The sequence below is a fragment of the Sphaerodactylus townsendi genome, linkage group LG05, assembly GCF_021028975.2.
Source record: "Sphaerodactylus townsendi isolate TG3544 linkage group LG05, MPM_Stown_v2.3, whole genome shotgun sequence".
Classification (NCBI taxonomy): Eukaryota; Metazoa; Chordata; class Lepidosauria; order Squamata; family Sphaerodactylidae; genus Sphaerodactylus; species Sphaerodactylus townsendi.
In genome coordinates this window covers 34664553-34675266 of record NC_059429.1, presented here as the reverse complement: position 1 = coordinate 34675266, position 10714 = coordinate 34664553, and the positions used below count along the sequence as shown (strand labels likewise).

The window sequence follows — 10714 nt, the reverse complement described above, 5'->3', positions numbered from 1 at the left end:
ATATATTTTTAAACAATTAATTCATTTTAAAAGGCACCTGGCTTCGCCTTCTGCAGCAGCCATTTTGTGCTTGTGCCCACCACCCTGTATCAGAATGTTATACTTCACAGGAGCCCAGACTCAGAAAGGTTGGGAACCCCCAGTGTACAGCGTGATAAACCACAGTATCTGGATGAGTGGTCAAACTTTAAGGACTCCAGCAGGCCAAAACACTCAAGGGCAATCCTATTGGCTATTATAGCATAACTGATTCAATACATTCAAGTATTCAGATCCTAGATTGGCCATTCAGATATTATGGCAATCAGGACAGGAAGGACAGCAATACCAGTATCAAAGACAACCTGCTTTTTTGTACAAAACCGTTTTTATTCCTACAGATTTTATTCCTCTAGATTCAAGAAGCCACAAAAGTCTCATTACAAAATGTTGTTTATTACAAATTGATATGTATAAATCTATTTAAAAATGTCTGATTCACTTTCTCAAAGTAACAGACCAAGCATGCATAGCCTTTTTTTCAAGAATGCATGCATAGTCTCATGCATTCTTCCAACATACAGGAGTATTCATCAGGAAAATTATTACCATTTCCCTAAGGACACTTGTGCAAGAAAATGGACTGAGTAAGGTTTACATAAAGTTCAGGTCATCTTTGCAACAGATAGAAAATAGGCATCTTTCTAGGTTACAGTAAAAAAAGCAAGGAGGAGTTCAGAAATTCACACCCTCAAACAAATAAAATTACAATAGCATAGAATACCTGGGTTTTTTCCCCCTTTTAAAAGAGAACACTTTGCAGTCTTGCTTAAGCAATTCTTTGGTTTTGGATCAAGCACAAGAACAGAAGATAACAATCATAAAAACCTTCCATTCCTAATGAGGGGTACAGTTTGGTACCACTACCTATCCCAGCTCCACTGCAATGAACAAAACAGAGGTGGGAATAGTGCTTTATAAACTGCGTTCATCACCACAATGTTGAAAGACCACTGAAGAGTGTTTGTTATACAGCTACTGACTGAAAACACACTGCAGCTCAGAAAGTGCTAAATTCTCTTACAGACTGCATTATTGACATGAGCACCTCACCCCAGTGAAAAGGGTACTGTAAGACTCATATTAATTTGAAGAATTTTTGTAGTTTTAACTGGAGCTCAGGAAGGGTTCAATAATCTAGTTGCTAAAACAGAAATGGGGGTAGAATTTACAGGGAAAAAAAATCACAGTCACTCTGTCCTTTTGAGGCCCACACAAATTACTACCGGGAAATGTATTCCAATTTTGCTAATGTGCTGCTGTTCCTAAGGACAGTTAATTCTATCAAACCCCACCATATAGGAACCTGATTGCCTCAAAGAACCTGGGCTGTATGCAGGTAATGCCAGCCACCATCTTTGTGATAAGTTTTTAGGAAAAAAGTGCAGACATGATCCCATAAGCAATTCTTTGCATGAATAGTAGAGCTGACTCCTCCTATGTCCACATTATCTTATACCTAAATATACAGTTACATACAGGAATTTGAAAGGGTGAACTGGCCTCCAGCAATTCTGCCAATTGATTGTGGAATATTTGCATGAAATCTGATATATAGAGAGAGGTACTTGTACAACAGGTTCAGAGAACAGATGGGTAGCTGGCTTCTGGAATATAACTCCTCCAGAACGTGTGACCTATGTTGTGGCCTTTAGAAGAGCAACAAACAGATCTACACTCCAGAACAATTTCCTGTGTCATTTTTGCATGCAAAAAGTGTTACAGATAGTTAAAAGGAACAGCTAACTCTTGATGAAGACGTGAGAGCTGTCCAAGGATCTGTTTCAACATGGTGTTGAGGAGCATCAGGTACACTTTCAGTGCTGTGCAAATAATATTACAGGCATTCAGCAGTCACTCATTCAGACAATTGAAACAAGCATGAAAACTGAGAATCCATTCAATAATGTACATGCATTTAAACGTTCTTGCAAAAGGCATACAGGAAAGGTCTCTTCAACATGATCTTATCCCAAAGGTCACAGCTCAGTTTACATCTACTCAATATTAACAATTCAGGGACCTGAGGAAAATATTCTTTATTGCCAATTTCAATGTACTTGGTCTCTCTTTCTAACTTAGCGTACCTGGCAATCAGATTCCGGGTGCTAAGAGGGAGCTTTTAAATTATCAGTGGGTCTCTGGGACACTGTTAAAAAGAATAGTTTAATTTTGTTTTTTAATGTCAACAAGGACATCCTGATCTGCAGGAAAAATAGAAGGGTAATATAAAGACACTATCCCTCTTACTCTGCTTCAGCTTTTCACATAATCATCCCTTTCTGAAAGTATTTCCACTGACACACTGAATATATATAGACCACAATAAAAGGAGGAAAGTTTTTAACCCTAAGACTGAAGTCAACACAAGATATACAAAGGCCAGCTTTCTCACGTGGTGATCAAGCAATCAGAAGTAAGAGCAACTCAGCTTACTGTGACAACATGTATACATTAAGTAGCCCAAAGGAATGAACTAGTGGGGTCCTTCTGAATGGATCATTTACAATGAACTCCTACACAGACTTACCCCAGTCTAAGCTCATTAACTGCAACAACGTTAGACTGCAATAACACCAACTACATACTGTATTCAGCTTTAATTTGACCCAGGGATTCAACATCAGGATTTCTTTGACTCCCAGGCAGCTGAAGATAGTCACAACTAAGCCACACTGAATACAATGGAGCTTAGGTTACAGCACTTTAGCCTGCCTAATAGCCCAATCCTGTGAGGGTGGCAAATAACATTGTGGGGCCGGTGTTTGCTCCCAATGCTGGTGCAAGGGGCACCCTCACCAGTGGAGGAGGCAAAGGCACTGGCAGCCAGTCACCCCTCAGCTCCAAGGCAGCTGGAGCCGCTGCAGAGCTGCACTGGTATCCAATTGGACGGTGGCACTGGGGTGGGGGGAGACAGGCTGGGGCAGTCCCAGGGACAAAGCTGACATTAGTTAGCTTCCACCCCTGGGTTTTCAGGCTGTTATACTGCAGTCCAGGGCTTGGACTTATGACAGACTTTTGGGTCATAAGCTCATTTAGACTTATGGAGGGTTTTCTAGCAGCAGGAGGCCGGGGTTGCTTTTTCTGCTTCCCTGCACTGCCAGAAAGTCCTCTGGAGGCAATGTAGCAGTAGCGCTATCCCCAGCCACTGGGGCTTTGGATTGGGTTTTAAGGGCTCAAGTTAGTTGTGACTAGTTTCTTCCACTGGTTTAAATGGAACTTAGCTGTTCATATGCAGCAGGTGGACATCCTTATGGGGTGGCAAAGCGTTTGAAGAAACACAGTGACTGCCCCATTTCAGACTGATTACTTTTCAAAATTCTCCTACCTGAATGATTCCTTTAAATGGAAAAGTAAAACAGCAGTGTGCCACGTTTTTCACTTGCAAGCAGTTTTACAAAGCTTAGCATCAAAAACTGGCACAAATCCTCCATGCAGCATGAAGTAATACTATATACTATATAGTCCATTCCAACACCTCAGAGGTCAACCACTTTATTCTGCTACATGTGTAATCTACATGCCAGAATCATGACTGTTTCAGGGTGATTGGGGGCCCCAACACAGTACTGTACTTCCAAATACATTTTATCATAGTCAAATGTCAGTTGGATGTGAGTGAAAAAATATGGAACTGTTTTAAAAAGAGACAATTTAAAAAAAGATTTTCCATCCTGTGCATGAATTAGCAATACTTTTTTCTTGATTGTTAGGATTCAGAAACTGGCTCACAGTGTATTGGGAAGGTGGGATTTCCCCCCGCCCTCCATCAAAAGACCACGAATCCCACAGCACTTTGCACAGAAGACTGGTCTCCAATTGCAAACATGAATAAATTTGAAGTAAACAAAACTGTCATCTGGTATGCACATTCCATGATAATCTCTCACTTTGTTCTTTTCTTGCTTTCATGCTATCCCCAAGTTCTCTTTCATCTTTTCATACACCACATAACTGATGCTGACAGCAGGAAGCACCTTCATGAAGTTAGGAGCAATACCCGTATATAGTCCGAGGACTCCTTCCTTAGCAATTATCCTTTGGAAGAGACCAACCATGTTCAGCTGTGGGCCTCCTTCCACCATAGCTATGGCAAAAAAAAGAGAGTGGGAGAGAGAAAGAAAACAGTAAATACATATATACCCCGTTTCCCCGAAAATAAGACCTAGCATGATTTTTTGGGGATTTTTGGAGGATGCTTGAAATATAAGCATCCTACTCCCCAAAAAAGCCTTAGTTACAGATTCCCCAGCACAGCTGGTCCAGTCATGGGGGGGGGGGGCACAAAATCATGGAAAAAATAAAACATCCCCTGAAAATAAGCTCCAATGCAACTTTTGGAATAAAAATTAATATAAGACCCTGTCTTAGTTTGGGGGGAGGGGAATGGTATAATCAAGGATGGTCAACTCACATGCTCAGCAGAACATCAGAATCTTCTCCAAGGCCTAACTGGGGTCAGGGGAGCGAGGAACTGGCTTTAGGCTAACTAGTGAGCTTTATCAGAAGCAACTCTGGCAATCCTCTGAGGCCTGCTCAGAGAGCAAAACTACAGTCATCTTAATCGTTTCCATTATTCAGCCCTTCTCAGTGTGCAAGACTGGAAAGTGGGATTCCATCATACTTATCAGTTCCTCAAAGACACCGCTAGCAACCAGAATTATGGTGGAGGATCCATACCACAATTCATAACTCACATGTAAAATCTTTTCTCCTGGTTATTGGGCTTTTCACGTGGAAGTATTTAAATCGGGCAGTCTGTCACCTGTAATCTGAAACCACACCACCCAGAAGCAGGTTCACTTTGTTTAAATTAGGCCTTCATCTGGAGCATTTTAAAGGGGCAGTGTAATTTTGACAAAATATGTGGAACAAGGGAAGCATCTACTATAAGAAATCTAGGGAATGTGAAGCAAGTGGAATGAAATCCTTGAATTGTCTAAGTCAGGACTTTGCTTACTCATTCAACACGGGGATAGTTGGCCTCTGTCCCAAAACACCAAGACTCACCTTGAGCCTGCATTCGAGTTCGGATAAGTGCAAGAGGGTAACTGGCCAACTGGCCACAGGTACTGGACATTGTACCACACCCCAGCAACACCAATACACCAGGGTTGGCAGAGTTCGTTGCATACTTTTCTAGCCATGTCTTCTTTAAAGCCTGCCAAAAAAATCACTGCATTTAATCAAGATATGCTTCAGAACTTTAAAGGGGACTGAGATGGACACACACACACCCCCTGCATCATCCAATACCACCCAGGCAGGGAAACCACTCACTGACCAAGCTTGTCAGATTCTTCCCGCCTTTTTCACCTTAGGGACTGAGCTGTTTCTAATGCGGTAGCATTTGGTAATAAGGACTTTCCCTCCTCCCTGTTGTATGTCCAAGAAGGTGAAGGAGGCCCATTATTTTAAAGTCTATCTTGGCAAGTTCCTTTATATAAAGCACACAAAATAATACTGAGGCAGAGATAACTTAAAAAGAATAAAAGGTTTATTTAATAGAGAGGAAATGGGAATGGGGATAACTTGGATGAAAGAATGGAGGTGGCAGCAAAATGTATATATTTATAAAAGAAAAGCTTAGGTAGATAAACAGTATTTGTTTTCAGGCACAGGCTCACTAAATTTGCTCAGTTTCAGTAAGCTTAGATGGTAATAAGACGTTTCCTAAGATGGTACAGTTCCTTATACTTCAGATGGCACTCTGGCTAAAAGATATATACCCTGGATTCTATCAGGCTTGGTGCCAACAGAAAAAGGGTCAAAAACTTAACTTTAATACCAGAGAAAAGAACCAAAAGGTTAAAACAAAACTGGGCCTTTTGAATTGCTTATGTAGCGAAATCATGTTTCCTAAGATGTTACATATACTTCAGATGTTTCCTAAGATGGAACAATTCCTTATACTTCAGATGTTTCCTAAGATGTTACAGTTCCTTATACTTCAGATGGCACTTGGCTAATGGATATACACCCTGGGTTCTATCAGGCTTGGTGCCAACAGAAAAACGGTCAAAAACTTAACTCTAATACCAGAGGAAAGAACCAAAAGGTTAAGATAGTTGGGCTTTTAAAATTGCTTATGTAGCAAAAAAATACAACATATGTCAATGAAAATCACAACATTACACACAATAAAGTCTTATGCAACGCTTTTAGACCAAAATGCATTTCAACCCACTGGCCTTCTTCAGTTGTCAAAAATAATGTTATAAAATATTACAATCTGACAAAATGTTACAATATTGACAAAAAGTGCTTTATAAATGACTGAGGTAGGTATCTGTAAAACAGAAAGCAAACAGAAAGGGGAAGTGATTCCAGCTGTTTCCATGGCAGCGCCCTGTCTACCCCTACATAATTTTTGGAGGTTCACTGATCCCCCTCCAAACAACATTTCAGAGGGCTCAGCAGGAGGGAACAATAGGTTAAAAATGCCCTCAAGTTTCAGAACTGTGTGACTGGATAGAGGCTAGCATTAACATGCTTCACGGGTGCACATTTGGTACAAGTGAGCCACACATAAGTTATTGTGACTTGTTCTAAGACTTGTCCAGAATGCTGTGAGGACCTGATCCTGTTTTGGCCCACAGTGCAGTGGGCTGAGGCACTTGTTTCACCCCTGCTAGTGCATTTACAATCCATGAGATGGGGAGGGGGGTGTTTCGGCACTTGAAAAGGTGGCAGAGGAACAAGAGCACCTTACCAATTTACCCAGTTATGTTAAATAATTTAATATTTATAGCAGTTCATAAAGATGCCAAGTCTGTCTCAGCCTTGACTCATGTAGTTGCACCTGCAGGTGAGCTCTTAATTCAGTGATAACAGACCCATTTAACAGCAACACTGCCTACGAACCAGGGCAGACCCTGCAACCAACACAGATGCCAACTACATCCCCACATGAATTCATGTAATGCTTTAACAGAACCCAGTAATATCAGTAACCGTGTTCTCCAATTTACAAATGATATAGGTCTCTGTCTCTCAAAAAGAATGGACACAAATTTCACAAACAGTAGCAACATTTAAAAACCTGTGTAGAACATTTTGTTCTTCTAAGACACACATCAGAATGGACGAGTCAAAATTGATCAATATATGTTACTATATCATTTAGACCTTTCAGAGATACGATACCTTGTTACTCTGGAGCCAAGATTGGGACTTGCAAGTATATACCTTGGCACAGCTCTCCTGTTTGCTAACAACCTTTCTTAAATAGTTCAATACCTGCAGTGGCTCACATAATTGGGTAGACTGTGATATCATCAACTATAGCTGCTACCGTGTTTCTCCAAAAATAAGAGTGTCTTATATTAATTTTTGCTCCCAAAGATGTGCTATGTCTTATTTTCAGGGGATGTCTTATTTTTCCGCTCCACAGCTGCATGCTCTGGTGTTCTGTTTGACGGGCATGCTTCCAAACAAAAACTTTGCTACGTCTTACTTTCGGGGGATGTTTTATATTTAGCATTTCAGCAAAACCTCTACTACGTCTTATTCTCAGGGGATGTCTTATTTTCAGAGAAACAGGGTATGAACAGTCACTGCTGATCTTCTATATTTGAGTTGTGTACAGAAGTGTTATCAGTCATAAGTCTTGCATTTTACAACCTTTAAACCATGCATTTCACAATTCTTTTTTAATCTTCTAATATGCTACAATAAATCAGTTACTCTTTAAGGTGCTATACGATCCCTTTAAATATGTGATCCTGGTAACTCTTGATATCTCTGTTCTACAGTCTGGAGAGTCAGGCCAGAAAACTGCAGCTTGCCCCAAACAGCTGGATGTCACTTGAAACTAGCACCATTTGAATCACCTCTATATCTAACACAGAATGTAAATTCAACCAGGATCTAGCAACAAGTCCTGAGGCATTTTCCACACGCACACACACATTTTTTTTTACATTTTCTTTTTCTAACATACAATTTGGCAAAATGCTCTGGAGAACTCAAAAGCTCAGAATGTAAAAGATATTACATGGATGTGTTCTGGGGTTTGGTCAAGGCTGCCTAATAAAATTATTGTGGTGAGACTTGAATCTGTAATTTCTGTGTGCCGGTCACACTTTTAGCAACTATACTGCACTACAGCAGCTCACATCACCATCTGCCTGCAACGTCAGCACAATATCACTCAGACTCTGCACTGATGCGGCAATCATTTCAATGACTTCAGAGATAGTGCAAAACATGGCGTACGTGCCTGGCAGATCCCCTGGGTCATCTGTTCCTAAAATGGATGTGATAAACTCAGATCCAAATTTCCTCTTAGTCATGATGTTCACTAGATGCCCTTGGTCAAGTCACTGTCTCCATTTCTAACCTATTTTCCAGGGTTATTGAAATGAAAATGATAGTATGAGCTCCTTAGATGAAAGGCAGGATGCAAATGATTAACAGAGAGAATGTGGTTCAAGTTAGCAGGGGTGCATTCAAACTGAAGTCGATTTTTCTCTATGGCTGTCACAATGATGTGGAGACAAGGCCAGAATGAACTATGCCAATTCCAGACAACAATGCCTAGTGTACAAGCAACCCAAGTCTAACAGTCTCAGCTAAACCACAGCACTATTTTTACTAGCAATGCTGCCAGCAAACTCAACTCACCTCATAAACAGCAAGGTCTATGCCAGCATAAGGAATTATGCCTAAAATGTTTGGAATATAACCTTTGTAAAAAGCCTTCATGCCTTCTCTCCTTAAAATCTTCTTAGCACAGTCAAACATGCCAGCGTATTGTCCTGTTTTGCCTACAGCCAATCTGGTCTTCATTACCTAAAGGTTGAGAAAATATTTGAATAAATTATATTTCTACCAAAATGTTCCCATCAAAATTCTGCTCGGATACATTTCTGAAAACTTTATAGCTGTTTTTTAAAAGTCAGGTGGTCTCCAAAAGGTGAGACACTAGGAGAATTTGAGGCAGAGATACACAACCCAGTCCCTGCCAGCAGCCATTTGAATACCATTCATAGGCAACGAAGCTTTCATCTGGCATTTCATGCAAACGACAAGCAGTTCTGTTGCAGGATGGCCACATTGAACATTGGGAATATAATGTCTCATGTTACCCTCAATTGCTGAAACATCACAGTCATCAAGTCACCTCCCCCACCCGCACCCCTGAAAAAATCAGCATATACTAGGGCAGACAGGAAACCAATACAGTGCTCCTGCATAGAAGAGTGCCACTCTATGTGAGCTCTGTGGTAATTTGGTATACCTTGCAATCCCAAACTGACTTATACCTTTTTTAATCTATTAACATCAGGAGACATAGGAAAGTGCAACTGTGCTAGAATGGCAATACAATCCTGGCAATAAACACCTCTGAGCACAGTGGGATTTGTTTCTGAGCAGACATTGATAGAACTGCACAGTAGCAGCATCAGCCGAAAGGTGCCTTATATCCCATCACGAGGCTCCAGAAGAGAAGAGATACATTGTTTAGCTTATCAGGCCCAACCTTTGTGATTCTCTGGATGCTTATCAAATGTCATACTCTCTCTCCAACTCTCATACTTTCAGCCTATTGTGATTCTAGTTTCAAGAATGCCACCACCTTCATGAGATGAGGCAAGATGGAAATAAAAGTTAGAGCAGGATATAGTTAATAGCCTTTCGAAAAATAGGCCCTTACAAAAGGGGAACAGGGTTAGATGTTTTCTGGGATTACTTTTAACTGTACAGAAAGCAGATTCTGAAAGGGAACACTTGCAACCCTTAAGGGGCTTCCCATCCTCTCCAGAGAAGCCTGGATTGCAAATAATCAAATCTATCTGAAGACAAAGACTGCGACTTCATTTAAAACAGGCTGGGGCAACATGCCCCTTCCCCAAAGATTTCTGAAATAGAGAACATTCTCCATGGAGCTATTTTTAAAAGGGATAATACAGACCTACAGGAAAGATAAGTGCCTGTAGTGTCTTTTCTTGGGTCATATTTTTGCCCTCCTGCCTCCTCTCACTGTATTACAAATGGATTACTGCCGCTACATATTTCTCCACCATTCTCAGATATAAAAATATAATGAGCTGCTTTCTGCTGGGTCAGACTAATGGTTCACCTGTGTGCTTTGATTGGCAGCAGCTCTGCAGAGGCAGAATTTCCCTCCACAAGTATCCAAAGACCCTAGTTTTAACTAGAAATGGCAAGGACCTTTTGCATGCAAAGCACGCACTTTAGCACTGATGAACATCTCCATAAATAACTCCATGATAGCAACAGGCTTTAAAATAAAGACTAATCACAGCCTGGGCCAGCATAACCATCTCTTGAAAAGAGGCAGCTGCAAGGGGCTCACAACTCCCCACTGGGTCTGCTCCTGTGGACACACTCGACAAGTGGGGAGGGAGGGAGGGACATGAGCAGTGCTGGGGAGCAAGCAGCCAGTACAGAAATGGAGAGCAGAAATGGGAATGGCAGCAAGTGGTAGGATAGGGGTGCCACCACAGGTGAGCAGGGCAAACACACAGTGGCAGGCAGGCATGCACATGCAAGTGACAAGATTATACACAGTGTGAGAATGAGCAAGCATAGGAACAAGTGTGAGAGTGGTGGCAAGCAGTCCTCTGTGTAGACCCCCTTCCCCGCAAAAAAACCTGGAACATGCCACTTGCCCTGGAAACCACAGTAAACCTGAGTAAAAGTCAGTAAA

At 41.3% G+C, this 10714-nt stretch overlaps 1 protein-coding gene across 1 annotated transcript in view; it reads right to left on the bottom strand.

Annotated features, from left to right (window-relative positions):
• Window positions 1-414: 414 nt before the first annotated feature.
• SLC25A24 (solute carrier family 25 member 24) overlaps window positions 415-10714 on the bottom strand; it is a 34407-nt gene continuing 24107 nt past the window's right edge. The window contains exons 8-10 of the mRNA XM_048498115.1: window positions 8665-8832; window positions 5050-5200; window positions 415-4126 (exon numbers count right to left, since the gene is read on the bottom strand). Coding sequence (XP_048354072.1) covers window positions 3948-4126; window positions 5050-5200; window positions 8665-8832 — 498 coding nt within the window. The 3' untranslated portion in view covers window positions 415-3947. The remainder of the gene's footprint in view (window positions 4127-5049; window positions 5201-8664; window positions 8833-10714) is intronic.